General features: G+C 40.7%; 1 protein-coding gene across 2 annotated transcripts in view; it reads left to right on the top strand.

Moving 5' to 3' along the window:
• Positions 1-26,415, top strand: part of TRIM24 (tripartite motif containing 24) — an 84,891-nt gene that overhangs the window by 43,216 nt on the left and 15,260 nt on the right. The window contains exons 5-10 of one of the 2 annotated variants that reach the window (XM_058681320.1): positions 385-501; positions 1,129-1,243; positions 4,820-4,966; positions 17,796-17,913; positions 22,783-22,949; positions 24,429-24,602. In XM_058681320.1, the coding sequence (XP_058537303.1) occupies positions 385-501; positions 1,129-1,243; positions 4,820-4,966; positions 17,796-17,913; positions 22,783-22,949; positions 24,429-24,602 (838 nt within the window). Of the gene's footprint in view, positions 1-384; positions 502-1,128; positions 1,244-4,819; positions 4,967-17,795; positions 17,914-22,782; positions 23,067-24,428; positions 24,603-26,415 lie in introns of both variants that reach the window. The other variant, XM_058681319.1, reaches the window with a different exon arrangement.

Below are 26,415 nucleotides of genomic sequence, written 5' to 3'. Positions count from 1 at the left end.
AATTGGATTGGGTGGTCTTGGAATCAAGTGTGTGTTTTCTAGTTTGTGCTAGTCTCCACTATAGAGAACAAAGGCGACAGTTGAGTCCTGGCACTCTTACATTGGATGGGGCCACAATGAAAAGTGTTAAAATAAGTGCTCTTTAAAAAGTATGCTTACAGTAAGCATTCAGAGTTATCAAATAATGAACATAATTAATGTATCTGCAAAAATGCGTTACTCCTGTTTTTGTTTCAAGAATAAGTTAAGAAGGGAAAGTCTGCCTTTGTGGTCATATTTGATAATTTAAAACATTTCAATTTCTCCTATAATTTTATCATTAGTTATATCTGTACTTTGGGACTTGTTATAATACTTGTATTAAATAATTTGCTTATTTTTCAGATACCAATTTATAGAAGAAGCTTTTCAGAACCAGAAAGTGATAATAGACACACTAATCACCAAACTAATGGAAAAGACAAAATACATAAAATTTACAGGAAATCAGATCCAAAATAGGTAAGTATATACTGTGATGCGGCATCTTATTCATTTTTACAGGTGTTAAATGTATTCAACTTTAGAACATTTTTAATTCACTGTGAAGTATCAAGTTAAGAAATGAGTAATAATAAATGCGTTTGAAAGGGTTTCTCTAAAAACCTTGAATTGAAATTTTTCAACCATAAAAATTTAAACGCTACCATGAGTATTGAGAATATTGTCTGTGTGTGTGTATGTTTTTTGTTTTGTTTTTGTAGGTTTGGGGTTCCTTTCCACTTCTGCCTTCCTCCTTGTTTCTACCTCTCCTATTTCTCCTTTTCTGTTGCAGTGAATACAATAGAATCTATTCATAAGCACAATGGATCTTTTTTCAGGTTCTTTTGGTAGAACTCTCTCCCTGTGGTTTGATATTCCTGGGTGTCTTTGAAGGCATATTTTTCTAATTTCTTTTTTCAGTTTCTTATACTTTGAATCTAATTGAATCTAATTCAATAGATACGTAACCCGGAATAATTATCTTCAAAGTATAATTTTTAAAATAAGGTTCTAAAGGACTGAAAACATTTCTATCTGGGTATTGAAATAAAAATTAAGTATTAGACATAAATTTTAGTTGTTTTTCCTTTTCCATCTAATTTCTAGAATAATTGAAGTCAATCAAAACCAAAAACAGGTGGAACAGGATATTAAAGTTGCTATATTTACATTGATGGTAGAAATAAACAAGAAAGGAAAAGCTCTCCTGCATCAGCTAGAGGTAAGTTCTGGCCCTGTGTGTTAAGAAGCAATTCAACATATTTCTGAATGTGTTTGCGAATGTGCGATTTTAGCCCTCATGGCATTATTTATTCAGTAATTCTCCATACAAGAGTTTCCTCTTGCCAGAGTCTACATTGAAACCATCAGATTATGGCTCATTAATAACACTAGAAGTGTTTGCTCCTCATTGTTTTCTTCCCAGCACAATGCCATGCGTGTGAGGTTAGCAAATGTTGAAGACATCAGTTTTTGAGTTTTATTAAAATCACTACCTTGCATCAACGATAGGATGTATTGGAAAACGTCTTCCTGGGAAGTTGTGCAGTGTCTCCAGTATACAGTCATTAGTAGCATGTGAGATTTTAGTTGATGCCCTGTGTGATGGTACACCGGTAAGACTTTATCATCCAGTGACATCATCACCATCTTAATTTCTGTTGAAAAGGATTCCTATGCTCATGGAACAATAAAGTTTCCTATCACTGCCTTTCTAAGCATTGATCAAATCATGATATGATACATGATAGCTCTTTTAGTCTTGTTATAAATTAGGAAATAGAATGTGAAACCTGCTGTTTTTAGGATTCTGTGAAAGCAGATTGTTATTTCAGGTATAAAGAGTACTGTATTCATCAGCTGAGGTCAAAATCCAAGTCGGTGTCTGCCTTCAAATAATAACCAGTGACCCTCTGTGCATTCTTTCTCGCTATTAAGTGCTAATCACATGAACTTTTTTCTTTATTGATGTAGAAAAATCAAAATTGGAAGGTAATTTAGAATAAGCAGATAAAACAATTCTATAATGTTGAGATAGTAGGAAAAAGGAGACTCTTAGAAATAATTTAGTTTAATCTGTTTCATTGTAGAGTAGGTTACCAGGTCTCTATGAGAAAATAGTCTCCTTCCTGGGGAAGTACAGTTATTTCCATGGTTTATCACAGATGTGAAACAAAGGCTCAACTAATTCTGTTCTTTTGCAAGCAAGTAGTTACAAAATTAAATAGGAAGTATTCTGAGCAGATGGAATCATACTCTATTTTTAGCAACACTTTTTCAAGGTACTGGGAACTTCCTGCTTGTTTTTAAAGATGGGAACATTTAAGCAGAAATTGAAAAGTTTTCAAATCTCTTTAAAAAATCAAACATCACTTTGGTTTGCTTTCCTATATTTGGTTAATTCATACATTTACTGTGGCTTTGTTTTCAAACTTGACTGAGCATCAGAAACACTAGGTCTTTAAAGAGGAAAAAAGGAAAAATGATTGGACCTATAGGAATGAATCTGATCATCACTACTATGACTATATGATTATTTTCCATTTATATTAGTAAAGGACAGTTATAATAGATCTTTCAAATGATGGGTTACTCCCTCAAATGACTGCAGCAGTTTAGCCAAGGGCCTAGAGCTTCTTGCAGGTCTCCCACCTGCGTGCAGGGATCCAAGTACTTGGGCAATCATCCACTGTTTTTCCAGGCTCATTAGTAGGGAACTGGATCAGAGGTACAGCAGTCAGGACACAAACTGGTACCCACATATGAAGCCACCTTTGGTCGTGGTTTAACATGCCATGCTACACTGTGTGCTCCCATTGTTATCACTACTATCATCAAGTTTTGAAATATTTATGTTGTTGTTACTTGAAAGGCAAATTCCCGCAGAGAGGGAAAGATCTTGCGTCCACTGGTTCAATCCCCAATGGCTGCAACAGCCAGAGCTGAGGCGGTCTGAAACCAAGAGCTTCTTAATCTCCTAAATGTGTGTAGGGTTCCAAGGATGTGGGGCTGTCTCATTGCTTACTCAGACCTTAACTAGAGAGCTGAGTCAAAAGTTGAGCCACCAGCACAGAAACTGGCATCCATATGGCACGCCACTGGTTGAAGGTGGCACATTAGCCTGTTGAGCTTTGGCACCGGCCCCTTATTATCATTTTTTTTTCATTTATTTGAAAGGCAGTGCTATAGATAGTGTAGTGAAAACAGAAATAACTTAAGTTTCTGGTTCACCTCCAAACAGTGGGCGTCTGCAGAGCCAGGCCAGAAGCCAGGAGTGTCTTGTGGGTCTCTGTGTGATTGGCCTCCAATGTAGGGAAGGAAGCTGGATTGAAAGTGAAACAGCTGCAGCTTGAACTGATGTTCAGACAGCATCTCAACCTGGCATGCCACAGCACAAGCTCCTAGTATGTTTAATGAATTACAGCACCTTTTAAATAGGACTCTTAATTGTCAAACCCATTTCAGTGGTTCAGAATTCTTTAAGACAAAGCTAGTAATTTTTTGGCTGAAGTGAAATTGGTCTGAAGAGTTGCCACACAATCCCAACACTAGGGCTTCTGATTCTCTGTTTGTATCCTCTGTAGACATTAATGGCAATTCTGTTTCCAATGAAACATTCATATATTAAAGAGATGAGAAAAAATTAACAGGTAAATTATCTTCTTTCTGAAGTTAGATATGACCAAGATAGTGAGTGGTGACTCAAGATAGTGACTTGGCTTGTGAGGCTAGTCAGTTCATTTTAACTTGCATGTATTTTCCATGTTTGGAATTGATGAGGGCCAAGATCTGGTTTCATGTGTTATTGAAAATATTTGTTCATCTTATAGTTTTGAAATTTTACTTGTAAACATTTTTAATTTGATTGACATAGGCAGACCTTTTACTTTCCCTTTTGTCTTGACAGGTTATGGACAAGGTTTTTGGATAGGGACCATTAAAATAACCCATAGTTTTCTTCACTTTTAATTATTCTATATTCTACTTTTGCCTAGCTTTTCTTATGGCATTGTAGTGTAGTTTTTCCTTTATCTGTTGTTTAATTGTCAAACTAGGTGTTTCTGAAAAAACTATACAGGGGATAAGTATTTTCTGTCACAGGGCATGAATCTGAGCACAAACTAGTTACTTCAGGGACTAGAATTCCTATAAGCTTAAATCAGATGATTGATTCAATCATGTTTCTGACCTTCACTGGGATGCCAAATGATACATTAATTTTGGTTGTGAATATTAAATTCAACAGGTACTCATTAAAAGCAGTTCATGCTTTGGTCCTTTCTAAAATGATTGAGTTTTTAGGTTTAATTTTGAAGCAGAAACAGAACATGCATGCTACTATTTGTTGATTTATTTAGTTGCCTAGTACAGGCAGCAAAAGCTGGGAGCCAGGAACCGAATCCTGTTGCCCCATGTGTGCGGTAGGAACCTAGCTACATAAGGCAACACCTGCTGAATCCAGGGTTTGTGTTGAGAAGTTGGAGGTTTCTACTCAAACCTGGCAATGCAGTGTGGAGTATGCACTACTTAACTTCAAGGCTAAATGCCCACACCCGTTGCTTTTGTTCCTTTTTGTATACATATTTTGTTCCTTTTGTATGTTTTGTGTATAATGAACACAGATCCAAAGGCAGGCATAGGAGCTGGAAATGGGGGAAATGTTTAAACATTTATTGCTGTAGTAAGAGTTGTCTTTTAAAAAAAGAGAAAAGGTGAGTATTTTCAGTTGCTCTCTATGATTTCTTGAAAGAAAATACATCAAAATAATGCTAAATGCAGATATCTTTATTGTTTTCAGAGCCTTGCAAAGGACCATCGTATGAAACTTATGCAACAGCAACAGGAAGTGGCTGGACTTTCTAAACAGTTGGAACATGTCATGCATTTTTCTAAATGGGCAGTTTCCAGTGGCAGCAGTACAGCATTACTTTATAGCAAGCGACTGGTGAGATAAAATGTGGTGTTTAAAATACAGTACAAATGCACTGTGAAATAACGCTCATCAGAATGCTTAAAAGTCAAAAAAGTGGTGGTGGGGGGGTCAGTCTATTGATGGCATGGCTATCGCTTATAATGTTAGAATCCCGGCTGGAGGGTGGTTTAGTGTGAGCTAATTGGCTTCTTCTCTAGCTCCCTACTAACGTGCCCAGGAAACTAGCAAAGGCTGGCCCAAATGTGGGTTCTTGCATTCCTGTGGGAAACCTGGTTGAAATTCCTGGTTCCTGGGTTTGGCCAAGGTTTGGCTGTTGAAGCCATTGGCAAGTGACCCAGATGATTAAACATCTTTCTGTAACTCTGCCTTTCAAATGTGTGTGTGCGTGTGTATGTGTGTGTATGTATGTGTATTTGTGTGTGTATGCATGTGTGTATTTGTACATATGTTAGAAATGTACATTAGTTTGGGCTTTAATGTTTTTTATCTGTTTAAGATTTATTTATTAGTTTTATTTGAAAGGCAGAGTTACACAAAGAGACAGATCTTCCATCCTCTTGTTCACTCCCCAGTTGGCCTCGATGTCTGGATCTGAGGCAACCCAAAACAAAGCCAGAAGCCAGGACCTTATTCTGTGTCTCTGTTGTGAATGCAGGGCGCACGGATTTGAGCCATCCTCTGCTGCTTTCTCAGATCAAAAGCAGGGGACTGGCTCAGAAGTGGAGCAGCTGGGACACAAACCATCTCCTATAAGAAATGCCAGAGCTACAGGCAGAAACTTAGCCTACTACACCATAGTACCGGCCATATCTATTTCTAATTTTAAGTGATTAAAATATTTAAGTTTTTAATCCTGAATTAGATATCAATTAATGGCATTATTCCCATTTTATTTCCCCAAATATTTTGTCTTCATGTTAAGTTCAACCTACATTGGTCATCTGCAGTCAGTAACCCTAGGCATTGTCTGTGTAATGAGACTTCAGTGTCATTTTTATGCAGCCGGCTGATCTATTAATCTGCACTGTATAAATGTTGAAATGAAAATACAGGATTCCAAATGTCAACAGTAATAGAGATAGCCAGTGTCTTAGCCAGAATCTCAGATTTGACTCCAGAATCTGTATTCTACTGGGCTGCCATGTACGCCACTGAATGTTTCAACATCATTTGCTATGGAATGATGTCTGTGACTGCCAAAGCATTTTTTTTTTTAAGACTGACTTATGTTCATTGGAAAGACAGAAGATTTCCAGAGAAAAGGAAAGACAAAAGATTTTCCACCCACTAGGTCACTCCCCAAGTACGCATGATGAGCTGATCGGAAGCCAAGAATCAGGAGCTTTTTCCAAGTCTCCCATGCTGGTGCAGGGTCCCAAGGCTTTGGGCTTTCTTTGGCTTCTTTCCCAGACCACAAGCAGGAAGCTAGAATGGAAGTGGAGCAGCCAGGACATGAACCAACACCCATGTGGGATCCTACCGTTGTGGAAGGCAGATTTAACCATTGTGCCGAGTATTGCTGAATTATTTTGAAAATTATCTACAGCCTTGCTAGTGACGACATCATCACTGATTCTGAATCCTTGAGGCTTCCCCTTTCTAAGTTTGGGATGATGGTATTTCCTGATGATGGTTGTTGTATGGACCATGCTTCCCATAGCAGAAATCTTTAGGGTTTTTCCCCCCCCTTTTTCTCTAATTTTATTTTTGTTGATGTCTACATAGTTGATGAGAGTTCTGAGTGTCAAGCACCAGAGGAAAGTCTGTGAAACCACTGTTCCCCATTCCCCACCTGCTGCTGCTTCCTTTCTGTATCTGGGAGAAGGGGAAAGATAAGGGGAGAAGCCACACCCAGCCACCTCAGGGTCCCCGATGTGGGCCATGCTCTGAGCGTCCCGCTCAGGTGGTCTTGATAGTTCAGCCGTTCTGAATTGTTGTTGATCTCACCACTTCATGCACAATGTAATCTCCCCAGAATCCACTGGCTGACACGGTCCACCTCAGAATCTGACTGCCCAGACATTCACTCCCAACTCTTGTCTGGGACAGCCGATCAACATATCCTGTCCTCAGTCCTCCATCGTGGTACCAGGTGTCATCTGCAGGCTCCCATTGCACTGCCATAGCTTCCGTGTGCATCTGGATATGGTCTGTCCACTGCTCAGTCTGAGCCATGGAGGAGGCCCAGCTGATACAGGCGCTCCACTGTCAGACCGTGGAACCTGCAGGATTGGAGTTCTCTCCATAATTGGAATTCTTTTTTTTTTTCAAGATTTATTTATTTTGTATTAGGTGGATATACAGAGAGACGGAGAGGCAGGGAGGAAGATGCTCCGTCCAATGATTCACTCCCCACATGACCGCAATGGCCGGTACTCGCCAGCCAGAAGCCAGGAGCTCTTCCGGGTCTCCCACATGGGTGCAGGATCCCAAAGCTTTGGGCAGTCCTCGACTGCTTTCCCAGGCCACAAATTGGGAGCTGGATGGGATGTGGGCCTGCCAGGACTAGAACCAGCTCCCACATGGGATCCCGTCGCGTGCAAGGCGAGGACTTTAACCACTACGCTGTTGCGCTGGGCCCCATGATTGGAGTTCTGAGTCCAGTGGTTCAATTGAGGATTCTTTGGGGATCTCCCCATCTGAGGTGATCCCAGTCCTGATTCCTGAGTGCTTGCCAGTACAGGGTCCGTGGCCCCATCAGTCTATGTACACTGTATTGGTTTTAATTGCTGGGTCAGTTCTGTCTCCAGCCCTGTCCTCTACGCAGACTAATGAGTGTTGCTGTCCAGTCCGATCCTGCCCACCCACCACACAATTTGGCCTTCACATGAGCCAGTGGGAGCTGTAGATTAGACGGAGTGACCCACAATGACCCCCACCAGGCTCCGCTCCCCCCACTGGTTTCCATGCCTGCCAGCATGTACAGCAGACTGATTCAGTCTGTCCCATATGCCATCCAGTTTTCTTATGTCAGTGGGCACTGAAACCCACATAGCCACACCAACCCCACTATCTGGTCCACACTGGTGCCACTCCTCTGTCTAGCCATGCCTGTTTCTAGTCCTGTTTCTCATGCTTACCAATGGGAGTGGCAACCCAAGAGGGAAATGCCCACTGTTCCATAATGGGTCCACACCCACTCTCCAAGGTACTCTGCTGCTCTGCCTGCCTGACAGACTTTGTCCCCTGTGCCAGCATCTGCCATGTCAGCTGATGTTGGGGTAAAGCCCAACCAGCCCACACCCACTCTGTCTTATACATGAACCAATAGGAACAATGAATCCAGCCTGGCTTTCTCCTGAAAGGATCTTCAGTTGTAAGAAGAATTAGCAACTGGAACTCCTGACATATAAACATTCTTAAACATTCCTGTTTTCTTTAATTAAAGATGGAACAAATATTTATTCTGAGTGATTTATGACTTCCAAACTAGTTGTCTCTGTGTGTTTGTACATATATGCACTATTGTGCAAGTAAATAACATTTTTTTATTTTCTTGTACATAAGATGTACAGGGATTGTCATAACAACCAGTTTTCCCATGTGTGTTTTTCTAGGTGAAATTTTTCAATGCATTAAATGAGTCATGCCCCCCCTGAACTTCTACTTTATTTATGCTTCAACAGTTTTACTCCCCACATTGTACACAAAATGATTCATAGTGTAATAGGCCCAATAGACTTAAAATTTGTACAACAATTTTTTAACTTGTTTATGTAAAGTAAGAATCAGGCAGTGAGCTCTTTCATCCACTGGTTCACTGTTTAAATGAATGCAATGGTCAGAGCAGGGTAGTCCAAAGCCAGCAGCCAAGAGCTTCTTCCAGGTCTCCTACATGGCCAAGGGCTTGGAGCATCTTTCACCACTTTGCTCAGTCCAATAGCCAGGAGCTGGATCAGAAGTGAAGCAGCTGCTATTCAAACCAGTGCCCATCAGTATGTCAACCTTGGAAGTGTCAGCTTAGCTTGCTTTGCCACAATACTGGCCCATCTTGGATTTTTAAAAAAACTATTTTTAGATTGATTTATTTTATTGCCAAGTCAGATACACAAAGAGGAAGAAAGACGGAGAGGGAGATCTTCCATCCGTTAATTCACTCCCCAAGTGGTCGCAACGGCCGGAGTTGAGCCAATCCAAAGCCAGTGCCTGGAGCCTCGTCTGGATCTTCCACGGCAGGTGCAGGGTTCCAAAAATTTGGTCCATTCTCAACTGCTTTGCAGGCCACAGACAGGAAGCTGGAAGGGAACTGGGGCCACTGGAATTAGAACTGGTGTCTATATGGGTTTCTGGCGCATTCAAGATGAGGACTTTAGCTGCTAGACTATTGTGCCGCCCGCACCCCCCCCCCCATCTTGCGTTTTTGCAATTTGCATAATAGAATTTTTAAACCTGGATGTCAGTGTCTTTCCCATGATTTGGAAAGTTTTTCAATAATTTCTTTGTTAATAAACTTTATAGCCTTTTTCTGTTCTCCTGGAAGAACCATAATATAAATGTTTGCTTGTAGTTTCATGTCTTTAAGATATTTCTGTTCGTTTTAAATGCCTTTATGTAAGTTTTTTTTTTGTTTTTAGATTTATTTTATTTTTATTACAAAGTCAGATATACAGAGAGGAGGAGAGATAGAGAGCAAGTGGAGCTGCCGGGATTAGAACCGGCGACCATATGGGATCCTAGAACGTTCATGGCGAGGACCTTAGCCACTAGGCCACGCCACCAGGCCCTGTTTTTTCTTTTTAACTGGACTATTTCAAAAAAGCTTCATTGAAACTCAGATTCTTTGCTCAGTTACGCTGTTGAGGCTTAACTGTTTGGTTTATTAAGCGCCAAGATTAGATAATTTTTTATGATCTCTAACTTGTCATTAATATGAATTCATATCTTTGCATTTTTATGTCTGCACTGTCTTTTATCTCTTCTTTTCCCTTTAACATCCTAAGTCTTTGCAAAGCAATACATTGGTTTTAATTTTTTTTTTAATTCATTGATTACATTGTACTATGTGATACAGTTTCGTTGGAACTGGAAATCACCCCACCCCTCCCCCCCGCCCTCCCCCCATGTGGAATATTCCACCTTGTTGCATATCCACTGATCAAGTACAGTTGAGATTCCCTCTTTGCAAGCATAAACTAAACATAGAGTCCAACATCTTATAGTCCAGTCTAGTTTCTCAGCTTCCTGGGGAGACCCTGTCCGGTCCGAGGGCAGAACCATCAGATTATCAACCTGATCAATTAAAGGCTCCAACATACCCTCAGCAACAATTAACTTCGTTGTATAACTAATAGTTATAGTATTGAGTAACCAGTATGTTAAAAAGGTTTTACTTTTTTGTAGTCTATTCCTGGAGAGTTACTGTGGTCTTTGAAGCCATGCTGTTGCAGTTTTTTAGATTTTTTTTTTTAAATTTTTATTACAAAGTCAGATACACTGAGAGGAGGAGAGAGAGAGAGAGGAAGTGGAGCTGCCGGGATTAGAACCAGCGGCCATATGGGATCAAGGCGAGGACCTTAGCCACTAGGCCACGCCGCCGAGCCCCCTGTTGCAGTTTTTTAAATTACCCTTGCTCTGTTTTGGATTTACTTTGGATGCCGAGTATCCGCAGAGTCCCTTGTGTGAAGGGCTTAGTCGTTACGAGGTGCTATTTGGAGGTGGTGGGATACAGCCTTGTTGGGAGTGTTTTATGTCATTGGGGGTATACCCTCAGAAAGTACTTTTCTTGTGAACTCTTATTCTCTTGAGAACTTGGGTTTCAGTCTATCCACTGTTCCCTGGTTAACACTGAATCTTTTCTCTGACTGCTTTTCCATTACCATCTGCTATCATCAGAAGACAACCCAATCAGAGTATCCAGTCTAGAATGAATTTGTGAAAACAGTGAACTGTTACTACAAGTGTTACGTGGTGAAAGGCTCACTAGTATGCTTCTTACATCCCTCTGTTAGATTTTTTTATTTGATGGGTCTGTTTTTTCTACTAGTTTGATAGTGGTTCCTGCCTTAATGGATTTTGTTTTGGTTATTGGCTTCATGCTGGTGATTGGCTATGCTGCGTTGGCTTTGGCTTCAGGTGGTTATGTCAATATTGTGTCCTTGTAGGTTCTTGAGCTGTATAACCTTGACAGTACTGTGACAGGTGCTTGCGTGCAGCTATCTTAGGCAGAGTAGACTCACTGACAGTGCAGAAGCAGTGCCCACTCTCTTCATGGAGCTTCGGGGAGCCAAACCCTTCAGGAGCACGTGTGCAGCTGCTTGCTGAGGTCATAGGGAGGTGAGTCGTAGCAGCTGTTTTTCTGCTCGCGCTGTTCCATATCATAGTTGTTCTGCAGATTGCCTCTTGGGATAGTTTATGGGCAGGAGCAGCAAGGTGGCCAGGGCCACAGAATGGCAGGCAGGGATCTTCTGTGTTTTGAGTCCTCCACAGACCAGGCCATTGGGGTGTGTTGCCCAGTTACTTTCTCTTGGCTGTTTGAGGGTTAGTGGGAGCCTTCTGGCTGGCTCAGGGACAGGCTTACAGGAGCGGTTGGGGAATGATATCACATGGCTGACTTTTTGTTTGTTTTTAAAGATTGCTACAATGTGGTAACGCAGCAACTATCGACAGTTGACCAAACCTTCTGTGGTATAGTAGGGACTGCCTGCTGACCCTTTCCCTGGTGAGTGAGTGGCAGATGCTGTGTTCCCTTTTTTGCATAGCTGTCGTAATCTTGCTGCACAGTGGTTTCTGATTCTGTGCTTACTTTTTTGCCCCACTCTTCCCAAGAGAAGTCTTTCTATGTTTTCCCTCCCTTCTCTCATCGAGGGGTGATGTTAGCAGTCCCTTGGCCACTTCATTGATGTTCACTGATGTTTGACTGACTCAATTTGCAGTTGTTAGCCTGGAGGCAGGGGCCATATGGCTCTGCACACGCCCCTTTCATCCTGCAAGGCCTGCTGTTGAGGGCTGGACTAAATTCCTTCTCCATCCCTCAAGCGAGAAGCATCTGTTACCACATGCCACCAGGAATTCCGGCATGAATGATCAGAGTAGTTTTCTCCTTCTTTGCTTCCTTCCTTCCCTCCTCCCTCTTGAATGCATCTTATGTAGACTAAAACCAGGTGCTGTGAACTTTCACCTGACTTCCCCAGCTATTGTTAACTTGAAAGAAGATTGTGTATGAATAGGTAGCTGTTCAGATTAGTGTCTCTGTAGAAAAATGATTAGTGAAACATCTTATACAGTTGCTATCTGTCACCTCATATCTGTTTCCTCGAATGAAGTGACAAGTTTCCTGTACTAAATAAAAAAGTACTCCTAGATCAGACCTCATAAACATTGAATGAAGTACAAGAACTTTTATTACTTACTTTTTTTTTTTTTTTTAAGATTTATTTTTTTATCACAAAGTCAGATATACAGAGAGGAGGAGAGAGAGAGAGGAAGATCTTCCGTCCGATGATTCACTCCCCAAGTGAGCCACAACGGACTGGTGCGCGCCAATCCGATGCCGGGAACCAGGAAGGAACCTCTTCCAGGTCTCTCACGCGGGTGCAGTGCCCCAAAGCTTTGGGCCATCCTCGACTGCTTTCCCAGGCCACAAGCGGGGAGCTGGATGGGAAGTGGAACTGCCAGGATTAGAACCGGCGCCCATATGGGATCCCGGCGCATTCAAGGCGAGGACTTTAGCCGCTAGGCCACTCCACCGGGCCCTTCTTTATTACTTTCTAAAAACTGTTATTTGATTGGGGGGGCGGTTTCCTCCATAATTATCACTGATGTCGAAGCACGCTTTAGAACAAGTGTTTCATTTGTCCTTTCAAAGCTTAAGGTTGAGTTGAAAGGTGGAGAGACCAGTACAGGAAGAGTTCTTCCACTGACTTACTCCCCAGGTGGCCCTGACAGCTGGAGGTGGTCTGGTTCCAAACCAGGAACCTGGAACTCCGTCTGGGTCTCTCCTACATAGATAACAAGAGTAAACAACTTGGGCCATTTTGTGTTCCTTTCCCAGGTGCCAAGACAATGTCAGGAGCCAGGAGCTGCAGCTGGGTTTTCCTGCAGGCCACCAGCTGCTGCCGTGCTTGATGTATTAGCAGGGAATTGAATTGGAGACGGAGCAGCAAGGACTCAAACCACCACTCTGCTATGGGATATGATGGCTTAACCTCGCTGTGCCATGATACTGGCACCCTGTGTTTGTCTTACTGTTAAGCATATCTATAGCACAGACTTCTCTGTTCCTTGTAGTTTCTAAGGCAAGCATGAAAAAGAAAGGAGTTAATCTGCATAATTATCTCCTAAAATAGAAGAGATAAGTAATAGCCTTTAATAGTTTACACTGTGGAAAATAGGTACAGTGAATCATTTAGAGCCCAAATTACTACATTCCTGACTAAATCATGTTTTTCCAAATTTTAAAATGCTATGGAACCCAAGTAAACCTTAATGAATCACTAGTAACAGATGTAGCTTGTGAAGTGATTTGCTTGTGTGCATGCATAACAGGTTGTGATTGTTTCTTTGATTTCTTTTTTTGAAGATTTTTCCACCTCTACAACATTTAATAGTCACAGTGCCTGTTTCTTCTAGAGTTTTCTTTTACCTTACAAATCAGGGTATTTCTAACATTTATTTTATTGGAAATCCATATATACACAGAGAGGTGGAAACACCTTCCCTCTGCTGGTTCACTCCCCAAGTGGCCTCAACATCCAGAGCTGAGCAGAGAAGGAGCCAGGAGTTTCTGCCAGGTTTCCCACGCAGGTGCAGGTCCTCAGGCTTTGACCTGTCCTCTACTGCTTTCCCAGGCCACAAGCAGTGGGCTGGATGGGAGGTGGAGCAGCCAGGATCCAAACTGGCACCCGTATGGGATCTCACCATGAGCAGGACAAGTATTTAGCCACTAGGCTATTGCGCCAGGCCGATGAACACTCTTTTTAATAGAAGCAGGTATGATAAAGTGTTAATGATTATGTAGCTATAAAGGCACAAGTAACAAGAAGGATTCTGTATTCTCTTCTACTCCCATTATGTTTCTTGAACGTCTCCTTTCTAGCCCCACTGACAGTTCCTTACTTTTAACCTGAGGACTCAGATTACATTATGCTTTCTTGCTAAGGAACTTGTCGCTTTTCTTACCATGTCTTCCCCATTGCCTTCTTCCTTCTGCTCACGTTAATACAGACTAATAAATTCAGTTTAGGTCATTCTCCCTTTCCTCTTAGCAGCCTTCTAAGGTGTTTACCCTTTTATTGTGTGCTTACAACCTCCCTTTACCTTGAAAGTCATAGTTAGATTTCCAGAGATAATGGGAAAGAGAAATGTTCTATTTGTTGGTTCACCTCCAAACTGGGCCACAATGGCCAGAGTTTAAGAAGTCCAAAGCTGCGAGCCACAAGCTCCTGAGTATTCCTTGTGGGTACAGGGTCCCAAGTGTATGTGGTCCATCTTCTGCTGCTTTCCCATGCCACTAGAAGGGAGATGGATTGGAAGTAGAGCAGCTGGAACTTGAAACTGCAATCCTATGGCATGACCACTGCAGATAGAGGAATGGCTGGCTATACTGCCATGCCAGCACCCTGTAAGTGACTTTTATCTGCTGTTAGGTCCATACTTTTTCCTATATTGCTAGACTTTATGTTCCTATAGGGTAGACTCTGTATTACCCAGTGCTTGACTAAGGAGCTAAATAAAAGGATCACTGGTTAAAAAAAAAAAAAGGGACCGAATAACATTCTTTCAAGTGTTTTGACAGATAAAACTCCATTTTATTTTGTAGAATTAAAAATAAACACCAGTTTTCATTTCCTCTTTAGTGGAAAGAGGACAATACATGGTATTGCCACCTTTCATATTTATAAAATTTGAGTTCTCTTGTTTATGCTTTTGAGTAGCTAGGTTTCTGTTTTAATGTCCAATTTCATTCTATGCTGAAGATGTGAAAGAATCCACAGTATTTTTTTTCTTTTAAGATTTATTTTGTTTTGATTGGAAAGACCGATATACAGAGAGGAAGAGACAGACAGGAAAAACTTCCATCTGTTGATTCATTCCCCAAGTGGCTGGATTGGCTGTAACTGCGCTGATCCAAAGCCAGGAGCCTGGAGCCTCTTCTGGGTTTCCAGCGCAGGTGTAGGATCTGAAGTCTTTGGGCCATCCTCAACTGCTTTCCCAGGCCAGAGCAGGAAACTAGATCGGAAGTGGGGTGCCTGGTATTAAAACTGGTGCTCGTATGGGATCCTGGCATGTGCAGTGCGACAACTTTAGCCACTAGGTTACTGCACGCACCCCAAAATGTTTTTCAAGATTTATTTTTTTAGTTTTTTTTTTTTTTTATCTGAAAGTTAGTTGTAGAAAGAGGAAGAGAGAATCGTGTGTCTTCTGATTTACTCTCCAAATGGCTGTAACGGCTAGAGGTGGATTGCAAGTGGATCATCTGTGTCTCTAATGACCACCCCCAATCAGGAAGGTTTCTTAATCCAAGACACCACAATGCTGGGGCCAAGATTGTATTTTTATCCCAGACAAGTTAATATATTCATGGGGGACGAATTACTGAAATGCAGAAAGATTAAAATCGCTGAGCAGGTAAAAGTGGCTGGCTTCTGCAGCCAATGTGAAGAATTGGCTACACCCAGAGGCATGGATATTTAATGCAATGCATTAGGAAGGCATATGGTACTGACAGGATGTGAACATTGATGTTTGTTCTGAGTATTATTCCTATTTGGTTGAGATGCTGGAGATTTGAAAGCTAAAAAGAAAGTATCAAATAGAAGTAGTCGGAACAGCAAATGGCACAATGCTGGACCAGCCTCCACTTGGGGGCCTGTGATCCGTCTTTGCATGAAGTAAGATCAGTTGCTTTATCAGTTCTATCATATACAAGCAGAATGAGAACCTACCTGGAGTGGATACTTCTTCTGCCTAAGGAAGGAAAGAAAAAGTAGCATGTATGAATAAATTCAAGAAAGAGGCCATGGAATAGACACAAGGAAATGATTATAATTGTCCCTGACTGTAAGCTGAAAAGCGAGAGATAAAAGGCAAGGATGAATTGAGATAGGATGAAATGAAAAGTTAAGAACAAAGTCTTATGAAACTGATGGTTTTTTGGGTACTAGGGGAAATGACCTTGAAAGAAAGTTCACCTAATTTGATACCATAATATCATTAAAGCCAGTGTTGTGGTGTAATGGGTAAAGACACTGCTTACAATGCTGGCCTTCCATATCTGTTCATATGCCTAGTAAGGCAGTGCATGTTGGCCCAAAGGACTTGGGAGACCTGGATGGTGTTCTAGTCCAGCCTTAAAGCTGGCCCAGGCTTGACTATTGTGACCATCTGGGAAGTTAACCTGTGGGTGGTAAATTGTCCATGTCTCTATGCCCTTCACATAATAGCTAAATCTGAAAGAATTCGGCAGTACAAACTCATCTGGCATTGTAAACTCGTCAAGAAATATGACAGGAGTAGCAGTAGAGATAGTGATAGTAAGCTAATGACCGAGAACTTCAAGCACTGAATGAGTAAAATTTTTGAAGATTACAGTATGTAGATAGTAACATGGTATATGACTATGTGATGTTGAAAGCTAGGTGTTAGTAGGAGGGATGGAGCTGTAATGTAGAGCTGTAATGTGGGTCTCTCTCTCTCCATTTTCTTAGAGATGATGTGGTAGTCTGGATAATTCAGTGCCCCCACCATGTCCAAATTCTGAATCCTTTCTTAAAGGAGTGGTTAAATTAAAAGAGCACAAAGATGATAACATTTTAAAAAGTTGTATTTTGTAATAGGATCCAGTGTGGTTTAGCAGGTTAATGTGCCATCTGTGATTTGAAGATGCCAGTATTGAAGAGCCAGTTCTAGTCCCTACTCACGGTTTCACTTCTGTTCTAAATCCCTGCAAATGCAAATAGGAAAGTAGCAAAAAATGGTCCAAATACCTGATCCTTGGCCACCCTTCGGGGAACACTGAATGAAATTTCAGGCTCTTGATTTCACGCTTACCTAGTTCTGGTTGTGGCAGTGGGTGTTAAACCAAGACATGGAAGATGTCTCTCTGCCTGTCTGTATGTCATGCTGCCATTCTGATAAAACAAATTAATCTTTTAAAAAGTGTTACAACTTTGGGGCTCGGCAGCGTGGCCTAGTGGCTAAGGTCCTCGCCTTGATCCCATATGGACTCTGGTTCTAATCCCGGCAGCTCCACTTCCTCTCTATCTCTCCTCCTCTCAGTGTATCTGACTTTGTAATAAAAATAAAATAAATCTTTAAAAAAAAAAAAAAAAAAAAAAAAAAAAAAAAAGTGTTACAACTTTGAATTGATATTTCTATATAAGGGCTTTTTGATTGAGAAAATTCATTTTAACCTGTTACATTATATTTTCCAGTTTGGTGTCCATTAATGTAACTGATTTAGTCACACTTAAAGGATGGTTGTCTTGGGAAGAAAATGTATGTCTATAATTTATATATGAATATTATGTGTTTGGATATGCATCAGAGACTTAAAATGTTATTTAGTTTATGATTTGAGAGAGAGCTCCCATCTACTGTTTTCACCTAAGATGCCCACAGCATCCTCTTGGTGAGGCTCAAGCCAGGTGCAAGTGTCCCACATGTGTGTTGGGATCCAAGCACCAAGTCATTGCTGCCACGCAGAGTGAGGATTAGCAGTAAGTAGTAATCAGGACCCTTAGCTGGGAATTGAAGCCAGTCATGCCCATGTGGTTACATAGATGTTGCATCTGTGTAACTGCTAAGCTAAACACACACCACCCAGGCAATGTTTTTACATTTTCACTGGACACTTAATTTATTATTTTCCTGATAGATACTGATGTTCCTTTGTCTCTTGTAGATTACATACCGGTTACGGCACCTCCTTCGTGCCAGGTGTGATGCTTCCCCAGTGACCAACAACACCATCCAGTTTCACTGTGATCCTAGTTTCTGGGCTCAAAATATTATCAACTTAGGTATGCAATTATTTTCTTTTTATTCAAAATATTATTTTCTTTTTAGGTATGCAATTATTATTTTCTCAGTTCTGGAAATCAGAGCAATTATACCCTGTTATTGAAAATAGACGTTCCCTTTCACCCCCAGTGATATGATTGTTTTTGTTTTAAAGACATGAAAGTGCAAGATTAGTTCTATATGGGAACACATTATTGCTTGTCTGTCATTCTTTTTTTTTTTTTTTTTTTTTTTTTTTAAGATTTTTTATTATTGGAAAGCCGGATATACAGAGAGAAGGAGAGACAGAGAGGAAGATCTTCCATCCAATGTTTCACTCCCCGAGTGAGCCGCAACGGTCCGGTGCGCGCCGATCCGAAGCCGGGAACCTGGAACCTCTTCTGGGTCTCCCACGCGGGTGCAGGGTCCCAAAGTTTTGGGCCGTCCTTGTCTGCTTTCCCAGGCCACAAGCAGGGAGCGGGATGGGAAGTGGAGCTGCCGGGATTAGAACCGGCACCCATATGGGATCCTGGGGCTTTCAAGGCGAGGACTTTAGCTGCTAGACCACGCCGCCGGTCCCGCTTATCTGTCATTCTTACAGGATATTTACAATATTTGTTTACAATTCTGTTTCTTCTGTTAGTGGTTTGCTTATCTTCTGGCACTTGATTAAGTTTTTAGCTTGCTTCAGCAAGCCAGTTTGCTTGGCTAGATCATTTTGCGTTTATAGCTAGATACACCAATATACTGTGTAAGGCGGATGTGCAGTTCACTGAATGATTGTAGATTACTGTGTGGTAATATTGGGAGCTAACACATTGGAAGCAGTTGACTGGAAAGTTGTTTCTTGAGGTTTTGGTTATACTACTTGTTGAATACAAAATCAATTGGCCTTCTTTCTTTTTAAGATCTATTTTTATTGGGAAGGCAGATTTACAGAGAGAAGTTGGTTTTCTCCCCAAATGGCTACAACAGCCGGAGCTAAGCCAATCTGAAGCCATGAGCCAGGAGCTTCTTCCAGGTCTCCCACTTGGAAACTTTGTCCCATCCTCTGCTGCTTTTCCAGACTACAAGCAGGGAACTGGTTGGGAAGTGGAGCAACTGGGGCATTAAATGATGCCCATATGGATCCTTGCTTTTGCAAGTAGAGTTAGCCAGTCAGACCATTGTGCTACACCCCTTCCACAAACTTCTTAATATACCCCGATACTTTATAAACACATTACATGTAATGTACACACACAACTGCATGTAAACACAAGAACATTTAAGAATTACATTTCATTATAAAAACACACGTGTTCTCACCAAGTTCATTCATGAAACTGATAGAACAGTGGTTTACTTTATATGTAAAGTCTGTTTATAGCTCAGTAAATTTATTTATAATTTGCATTGCATTTCTGCAAAGGAGGAGACAAGTTTCTCAAGTTGTTTGTGTTGGGTTTTACAGTTCATGCAAGCCCGTTTGAGAAAAATCTTAGTTTGGGTGAATGTCTGGCTAATGCTTTAATGACTATGGCGAAGTGCTTTACAACATTCAATTTAAAACATTTTCTTAATGATTTTGTGTGTTTATTTTCAAATCAGAGAAAGCAACCTTTTCATGTGGGCCATCACCTGCTGACTTCTCAGGTGCATTAGCAGGAAGCTGGGCTGGATTCCAAGTAATCCCAACTCTGGCATCCTGGCCCCTGATTCTAGCTTTGGATCAGGATCCGCTCCAGCCTTAATAGCTCTTTGGGCAGTAAAACAGCAGTTGAATAATCCGTCTCTCCTCTCTAAATCAGCCTTTCAGATAAATAGAACTTAAAAATAGTTGCTGTCTAAAATATTCCTCGAACGTAGTATTGTAAAAACATAAGAAAACTGTTAACACTGAAGAAACAAATTCTTTTGGATTATTATTAAAGCCAAAGACAGGTTTTCTTGCTCTGTACTATGGTAGTTCTGAAATGGTAGTCTGGCTTACTAGGCGAATACAGAGATTTTCTTTCCCCAACTTTATCTATGTCTCAGACCAAATGTTTTTTTGAACGTATTTTAACTAACATATATGGGTGTTCAACTGTTAAGCCAAACCCTTTAATTTTTTTTTTTTTTTTTACTTTTAAAAATTATTGTCATTTTATGATACAGCTCTACAGGTCCTAGATTTCCCTTACCCTATCCCCAGTTTCCTCCCCATCTACCCACTGAGTTCCTACGTATTATTGCTATAGTACAGTTCTTAATACAGAGTCATATGTCCATCATATTTCCATGCATGGACAATGGCAGAGAGTCCAGCATCCTATTGTCTAGATATAGTGAACTGTTTGATTGGGAGTCCATCTTTAATCTGGAAGTAGAGATGCATACTGCATTGTATCCTCACATCTGGATATGGTAGTCTCCATTACAGTTACTATACATCCCCTTAAATGAAAAGCTATAATACAAAATCAACAACAGGAAAAAAATAGAAATTTATAATGCATGAAGTTAAATAACCTGCTGGATATGATAGTCTCCATTACACAGTTACTTTACATCCCCTTAAATGAAAAGTCACAAAACATAATCAACAACAGGAAGCAAAGAAGAATTAAAAATGCCATGACGTTAAATAACATGCTACTGAATGACTAATATGTCGCTGAAGAAATGAAAAAGAAAATCAAGAACCTTCTTGAAAATGATGCTTCTGTATGATCTGTGAGTCAGTGAAGAATGTAAGGAGAAAGTGTTTTGAAGAGGTGAAACTAAATTAAAAAAAATCAAAATCCATGAGAAGTTTCTGCTTTGTTGGTGAGACATGTCTTTTGTAGTAAACAAATAGATGGGTTTTGTCTTTTTAGTTCAGTCTACCAGTTATGATGTTTGATTTTAAGCCATTTACATTCAGAGTTAATATAAATGGGTGGTAATTTGGTCCTGTCGTTTTTGTAATGGTTTGTTCATTCATTTAGTTCTGTTACTTTACTAGGATGTTCTTCGCATTTGCCTTGGTTTTGGTGGGAACTATTCCTCTTCTGTCAAGAGAACATCTTTAAGTATCATTCATAGGGCAGGTTTCGAAGAGGCATACTTTTGTTTTACTGTGGAAAAATTTTATTTCCTTTTCAAAGACAAAGGAAAGCTTTGCTGGGTATGTTGTCCTGGGCCGACAGTTTTTTGCTTTTAGAATCTGGAATATGTCACTCCATTCTCTTCTGGCCTATAGATTTTCCTGTGAGAAGTCTCCTGTGAATTTAATTTTCATTCCTTTAGTTGTCAATTGAGTTCTCTCCCCCCCCCCCCCCCCCCCCCCATCCACATTTCAGGATCTTTTCCTTGTGTTCTATTGAAGCAAGGTAGATTGTCCTGTGTCATGCTGAAGATCACTTTGGTCAACCCTGTTGGGAGTTCTGTGCCCCTCCTGGGTGTTACTTCCCATTTCTTTCTCTAGGATAGGAAAATTTTCTCTTATTATCTTATTGAATACACCTTTAATCCCAGTTTCTCTTTCTGCACCTTCTGGGACTCCCGTGACACTTCCATTTGACCTTTTCCTAGGGTCTTTCAATCCTTGAATACTTTTTTTTTAGCTTGACCCAGCTCTGCTTCCAGGTTTTTGTTTCCCCCTGGTGACAGGCAATATCTTTCAGTTCTGTGATTCTTTCTTCTGCTTGCTTCATTCTATTTTGGAGACTACACTGTACTTTGCCCCACTGTGTTCTTCATTTCTGTTAACGTCAACTTTCATTGGATTCATTTCTAGTGTGACATATTCCTTAAATTTCTTGAATTCCTGTATGTGCTTCTTGTTGATACGAAGCTTTATGACAAGTGCATTGAGTATCCCCATTTTCTCTGTCTTCCTCAGTGAACTCTGAGGTTGGCAAAGGGTTTTGCCCCTTCGCAGTTGAGTCTTTAGTAATATTCATTGTGCCTTTGTCTCTTCTTGTTTTGCTCTTGGTCATTGTCCTTGTGGTTATCAGATTCTTCTCCTTGGAGCAGGTGTTAAAGCTGTGTCTCCCATAAGTCTGCAGTTTGATTTTACTTATTGTGGTTGTACATTGCTCTTTGTCTGCAGTCACTTGTGCCACTCCCTCCAGTGAGTTCCAGGTCTGGGTTTTTATGTTAGACGTTCACCATGGTCTCTTTAGCTCCATTGAGGCTTGGCAGTCTCTACCTCCTGTGTTAGAACAGTTCCTGGGATTAGGGAAACAACAGGTATCCTATATAGCTAGGTGGGTGTTGGTGGTGCTACTCTTACTGGAGCTTGTTGACTGTTAGGTCTGAGGGCCACACAGGCCTGTTTTGATCTATATGATGCCAAAGTTGGTATTGCTTTTCTGTGGGACGGTTCAATGTACTGAGCTCAGTGAATTTGCTCCTATCTCAGCGTATATGCAGCTCACTGTTGTCTCTGCAGTCTTAAAGCCTTGATCTGCTGGCTGTTGGGTCTGAGGGCTATCTGGATCTATCCTGGGTGGAACTGGTAGGATCCCATGTTGTTGCAGTTCTCTGAGCCAAAAATGAGTTTGCTTCCAGCTCAGTGCTTGCGCTGTCCTCTTCCAGGTCAGATCTCCGCTTCCTGATTGTCGCTGGGATATAGTTCACTGCAACACCACACCACCATTGTTTTTGCTGATTTTCTGTGTCTGTCTGTCTCCAAGTGCCCCTCTGCTGTCATTCTTCCTCTCCTATTTCCTGGAATGTGCCTCGTTTGGTTCATACTGGCTAATGTTTCTCTGTTTAAATGTGTCCTTACTCTATTCCGCCATCTTGATTCTCTGGGTTTCTCTATTTTAAAGAGTGAAGTGTCTTAGCAGTTCTGATTTATTTACAAGTTATCTGTACAAAATATGCTATTTCAGCAGTTACCCAAAAGCTTTGTTCCTAACCATATTCTCTTTGATTAGGTTCTTTAGTAATCGAGGATAAAGACAGCCAGCCGCAAATGCCTAAGCAGAATCCTATCGTGGAACAGAATTCCCAGCCCTCAGGTGGCTTATCTTCCAACCAGTTATCCAAGTTTCCAACACAGATCAGCCTAGCTCAATTACGACTCCAGCATATGCAGCAACAGGTAATGGCTCAGAGGCAACAGGTGCAACGGAGGCCAGCACCTGTGGGTTTACCAAACCCTAGAATGCAGGGGCCCATCCAGCAGGGGCCCATCCAGCAACCTTCCATCTCTCATCAGGTAAATTCGGAAGTAGGCCTGTCCTAAGTTGGATAATGTTAGTGTAACTCTGTTCAACAGCTCTTGAAATAACCAAGGCATCCATGATCCATGCTTTACATTTATGAATTTATAATCTTGTATCACTGGGAATTAATTAGCAACAGTTAATAGATACTATGTGCAAAGCATTATTTATCAAAGTAATGACAATAGAAGTAAACACTGAACCTTTAGCCTGCTTCCTTTTTATCTTGAGCACAATAGTCAACAAGTATTATGTCACACAACTTTTGCAGTGGCTTTGTGTTTGCACTAAAGTGTAAACATTTTAGTATTTTTGTTGAGATTCTAGTAATTTTGTGTAATGTTATTCTTCATTTACATTGGTAGAAACATGCAAATTTGCTTTTCACTACATCTGTAATTGTTGGCCACTCTTAAGTTAATGAGTGAACTTGGTGCAAACCAATTTATGAAAGAGGAAGAAAGAAGCAGTTAACCTGAAACAGTGGAGTAAATTCCACAGATAGGATTAGTGAAAGAAAGACAAAACAAGGGCAGGCTGCTCTTTATAAATGTCTGCTTTCACTTTGGTGGAGGTGCTTGTTCGAGAGTGTGAGAAGGAATAAAGCCCTCTGAGTTTTGATTATTCACATTCATGATACCCTTAGAATATGAGTTCCAGCCTCCTGGCCCTTTTATCTTGCCCAGCCACAGCTGTTGGACATTTGTAGGTCACTAGCGGATAGAATTTTTCTGTGCTTACACATTCAAAAAGAAAAAAGAATACAGACTTCAGAGGCAGACTCCTAGTTCAAATCTGAGCTCCATCAGTATTGTCTTAATGTTGGACAAGTTACTTTGATTTTCTAAAGATTTCATGAGTGAATACACATGAAATAATTAAAGAAATAATAACCATTCAGTAAATGTTAGTGGTATTCTATGATTATTTAGAGGGCTGCAAGAGGGCAGTTCTTTGCCAAAGATAATCATCCAGGGCTTGGCAGGAGAGCAAAGACAAAATATACCCATTTCCCAACATGGCCTAGTTCTAATCATGGTATAGCCTAAGAAAAGTGTAGCCGCCTCCCCTCATGCCTGGGCAGGATACCCTGCACCATCCCCTCGGGTTTCTATAATACTGTTTCTATGGGGTTGTTTTGTCTGTTGTTTTGTTTTGTTTTGTTTTAGGTTGTGCACACAGATTCTGGAGATCCTGTACATTTCCCTCTACTCCCCAATAGCTTTTTGTAATGTTAATATTTATTCATGGCAGAGTTTCGGCCTTGCTGCAGCAGTTTTATAAATTTTGTATCTCTGTGATTTGCCCCTGAGGAAATAATTGTCACTGAATTGATTTAATTTCTTGTTTTCTAGCAACCTCCTCCACGTTTGATAAATTTTCAGAATCACAGCTCCAAACCCAATGGGCCAGTTCTTCCTCCTCATCCTCAGCAGCTGAGATATCCACCAAACCAGAATGTACCCCGACAAACAATAAAGCCCAACCCCTTGCAGATGGCTTTCTTGGCTCAACAAGCAATAAAGCAGGTATAGTCTTCCATCCTCCCCTTGCTTGCTTATTCCACCTCTTTGCAGATCATGTTGCATATAGATTAGGCAGAAGGTATAGAGAGCAAGCTTTTATTCTTACCGACGTGTCTGAATCACAATGCTTATTACTAACAGAAATGTGGAAACAAATCTAAGAGAAGGTATCTGGATGCTTTATGAGAATGCCCATAATAACCAGGTCATGGTAGTCATTTTACCGCACTGGTGTTTCTGTTGTATAGGTGAGTAAATGGAATTTCCCAGTACTGAAGGATTCTAAGAGCAACAAATTGCATTCCACAAAATGGGTAGTAATGGGGTCTTTAACATGTTTCATGGAAACTTCATTCTTTGGGTAAACATTTTCTAGACTTTTTTTTTTTTTTTTAACCAAAGAAGAAGACTGTTTTTGTTTTGCTTTTTTCAGCAAGTCCCAAGTCAAGAAGATAATGTTATTTTCATAACTGTCTTTGATTTTGTTTTTCAAATCATTTGGACATTTCATTCTACCCAAGTATGCTGTGCCTGAGTACATATGTCTGTGTTTAGAAATTGCAGGGGCAAATGTTTGGCATAGCTCCTCGTATGACACTTTCAGTACTCACACATTGTAGCGTCTATTTTCAAGCCCAGGCTGTTTGCCTAATTACAATTCCCTGCTAATTCTTACCCTGGGAGCCAGCAGCTGAGAACTGAAGTAGATGGGTCCCTGCCACCCAAATATGACACATGAATTGAGTTCCTGTCACTCTGTTTTAGCTTGGTCCAGACCTGAATGTTTTTGATTTTGGGGGGTAGTGATCATCAAATGGAGATCTCTCTTTCTCCCTCTGTCTTTGAGATGAACATGAAATAGGTGTGAGTGTTGAGCATGGCCAATAAAGTGCCACAGATAGTGCCTGCATCCCATATTGGAGTGCAGTACTTAATTGAGTTCTACGTCCTTGGATGACAACAGATAATTGCTCACATACTTGGGTCCCTGTCACTCATATGACAGACCTGCGTTGAGTGCATGCTTCTGTCTGGCTATACCTTAGCTATTGAGTTGTTCAGGTAATGAACCAGTCCTCTCTGTTGGCCTCTGGCTCTCTGGCTTTCAGGTTTTCCAAGAAAATAAAAACCATATTTTTAAGATTTATAGAAAAATGAACAATAAGCTGATTCAGAATAAGTTTCGTAAAAGAAGGAATTATCCTAATGATAGTATGTACATAAAGCATATTCTAATATTTGACATATTTCATTTTAGTGTGGGTGTTTTTTTAAAATCACTTGCAGTGGAAGATATCTACCAGCTGAAACTAGTTATTCTTGGGAGACAAAGGACTGGGGATTATAGTGGATGAAACTCAATGAGGGATAGGTTGGGGTTAAAGTGACATTTCCATACAGCTTTGTGTTTTTGTATGTAGTTTCAACAATGAGGCATATAAATTACATTTGAAAACTTGCAACATTTGAGATAACTATGTAATGGGATCATCCATTTGTCCATAAATGCAAGTGTATTTGGGGAAGTGGTTTGGCCTGCATGTTCTTGCAGCATCTCTAATAACTTTTCTTTTCCCATTGTGAAAACTTTACGGTATAAAGGAAAAGTTGGAAAACTTGAATTTTCCTCTGTTAGCCTTATCCTGTGTAATTCATACGCGCTGATATAAGTTGGTTTTTCTATCTACACATCAAGCAATTATTTCTAATTTATTTTTTTAAAGTGTGATTTATAAGTTACAGAGACACAGAAATATAAAGATTTTTCCATCCGTTGGTTCACTTCCCAAATGTCTGCAATGGTCAGGGCATGAGC

Source organism: Ochotona princeps, chromosome 25 (genome assembly GCF_030435755.1).
Source record: "Ochotona princeps isolate mOchPri1 chromosome 25, mOchPri1.hap1, whole genome shotgun sequence".
NCBI classification, from domain to species: Eukaryota; Metazoa; Chordata; class Mammalia; order Lagomorpha; family Ochotonidae; genus Ochotona; species Ochotona princeps.
The sequence above is the reverse complement of the archived record's forward strand: the minus strand, read 5'-3'. Positions and strand labels throughout refer to the sequence as shown.